Source organism: Amphimedon queenslandica, unplaced genomic scaffold (genome assembly GCF_000090795.2).
Source record: "Amphimedon queenslandica unplaced genomic scaffold, v1.1 AMPQUscaffold_13375, whole genome shotgun sequence".
NCBI classification, from domain to species: Eukaryota; Metazoa; Porifera; class Demospongiae; order Haplosclerida; family Niphatidae; genus Amphimedon; species Amphimedon queenslandica.
Genome location: NW_003546389.1, coordinates 22,517 through 25,188, shown reverse-complemented (window position 1 = coordinate 25,188; position 2,672 = coordinate 22,517). Strand labels below are relative to the sequence as shown.

The window sequence follows — 2,672 nt, the reverse complement described above, 5'->3', positions numbered from 1 at the left end:
GCACATGTTGCTTTATTTCATATAAAATGTTGCATTTTCCATTGACTCTTGTAAACTCAGTGTATTGCATAAAAATTACTTTAGCTTACCCAATTGTAATTTGTCTACTACATCAGTGATTCGTTTCTCTCTAACATTTCTTAATGCTGTACACACTTCATTTACAAATGATTCAGGATCATCATGTTCATCAAGAGCTTCTTGTAACTCATCTACTATCTTTGTGGCTGTCCCTCGAGCATCAGTGCTACTTGTTGCTTCCATTTTTGTACTATGTGCTATGAGACCTTTAGCACTAAGCTTGCTTGCTACATTTTTCAAGGAAGGAGTAATAGCTCTTTCCAGTTTATCAGAGAATTCTCTAAATCTTTCTGAGTGTTCAGCTACAGAGAGAGAAATATTTTGCTTGTACTTGTATCTAAAGTTAAACTACAATCATATAAACTATACATATAAAACTTGCACCTTCCTTCTTTCATTTAGAAATAGAACAGCTATAATAGTCAAAACTTACTATCTGCCATGTAGCTAAATCAGTTTAAAAAAGAACAGCAAAAATTTGGATTGAAGCTCTGATAGTATTGAACTAAGAGTGCAATAGTCTTTTAGCTACCTATATTATAATTGCTATCAAAACTTCCTGTGTTATTTTTAATGTCTGCTCAAAAGTTCATCATAGTCTTTATAGTATGTTTTCACATATAAATTTATGTCTCATTATCTGCTATAATTTAAATAATTATATGCAAATTACAAATATAATTATTTGAGTGACTTAAGTGAAATTGATTGACAAATAGTGCCAAACATTGGCTTGCTTTAACTGTGGAACTGATGTGATTTACTTAGATAAAGCTGTTACCCAATTACTATCAAAACTTAACTTTCTGTGTTGTTTTAATGTCATTTTCTGGTATATACATACACCTCATTTCTATAACTTAAATGATTGCACAAATACAATTGTTTAAGTGACTTAAGATAAACTGATTGACAATAGTCCAAATATGTCAACCAATTAAGCCGGCTTGATAGTTTTATATTTCAATTTAAAAGTAATGTTTTGATCTGCATGGTCTCCTGTCTCTCTCATAGCATCAATCAAGGTCTGCCTGTTCTACTTGTTACAGCCATGCTTATCACTTTAAAACGATTAGTACCCATGGAGGGAATAATATTTGATACTGCTGCAACAACAACCTGTAAAAATGAAGTAGTTCACAGAATAATGAAGGACTGACAGACAACAGTAGTTACCTAGTCCTCCCTTATGCAAAGCATGGGTGCCACACTTTGCGTAGGGTTGTCATTGTTTAAAATAAGATTTAATGTGAGATTTAAACTTTAATACAAAGAGAGAGATCAGGAGAAGGTATGAGGTATATGATGATGATGTTGTGCTTGAGTTTGTGAAAGATAGATGACCTCATTTACAAATAGTTCTGTTATCAGGTTTTCCTCCCTATACAGCCTGTACTATACTATAGTACAGGCTGTATAGGGAGGAAAACCTGATAACACAACTATTTGTACTCCCCCCAATAAGCTACTCCCTCTGATAAGATTGTCCCCAAGATTGTTGCAACAATGTTGTAAGGCTGTTGTGTGGCTATATAGAAACCAGGCTTAATGGTAAAATAACATCTTAATAGTGCATTATTTTTGTCCTTTCTTATGACGGTTTATCATTTGCTACACTCTAGAATAGTTTGTAGGTAAAGAGATTTCAGTATTATTTATTATTATTAGAGAGGTCATGGGGGAAGGGGAAATTGTTTTTGAGGTAGGTATAGCCTGCTTGTGAATTTGACTGACCTATAGTACAGCTGGTACAACTTGATATAATTATTTGTGGCCCACAAAAAGTTGTACCAGCTGTACCTCAAAACAATTTTCCCTCCCATATGACCTCTCTTGTAGCTACTCCCTCAAATAGATATCATATGATAACTAATGTAGGGCCATACTACATGTATGTGAATTTCTATTCCCAGTAATAGCTGATATTTTTATTCCCTCAACTTAGTCACTCCCGAGGGTGTGACAAGATAAGCTTTAATCATGTCAGGCCCGAAGTGTAAGCTATAGTGGCTATGTACCTTCACAGACAATGTATTGTATGACTGTATTGTAGCCATATTTTGCAAGATAATCAATGTTTAATTAGTGAAAGAGCAATGCCATGCTTCTTATGATCACAAAACTTTACAACACACTAAAAAGATAGCTCATATAGAGGAAAAAGTTTAGTGAACTCCAGGCAAGCTGTTGGCAGAATTGGTATGATAAGCAAGAAAAAAAACCGAAGGTAGGGAATGTAGTGACCAACATCATTGTTAAAATAAGATTTTAAAGATATAAAAAGATTGAGAATTAAAAGTCAGGAGGAAGGAATTGAGGTGATGAGTCCTTAAGCTTGTCAAAGGCCCAAGAATGGCTGGTACAACTAGTCAACTACCGTATGATACTTTATATACTCATCTGTGAAGGAATGATAATATCTATCCCTCATTATAGCTTATTTTGCCACTTCCTTGAATAGAGAGTTGAACAGTTTATCATATAATTTTGTTAACTCCCTTAAATTGGTATAGATTACACTATCTATCATCATTATTGTCTGTAATGGTAAATGACAGCTTAACCTCAAAAATACTATAAAATATGCATAA

General features: G+C 33.6%; 1 protein-coding gene across 1 annotated transcript; it reads right to left on the bottom strand.

Annotated features, from left to right (window-relative positions):
* Window positions 1–12: 12 nt before the first annotated feature.
* On the bottom strand, window positions 13–594 carry LOC109582568 (uncharacterized). The gene is made up of 2 exons (XM_019997313.1): window positions 515–594; window positions 13–383 (listed from the first exon to the last, which is right to left on the bottom strand). Exons 1-2 carry the CDS (start codon window positions 522–524, stop codon window positions 76–78), a joined length of 318 nt encoding a protein of 105 aa, XP_019852872.1. The 5' UTR covers window positions 525–594; the 3' UTR covers window positions 13–75.
* Between the last annotated feature and the right edge of the window lie 2,078 nt (window positions 595–2,672).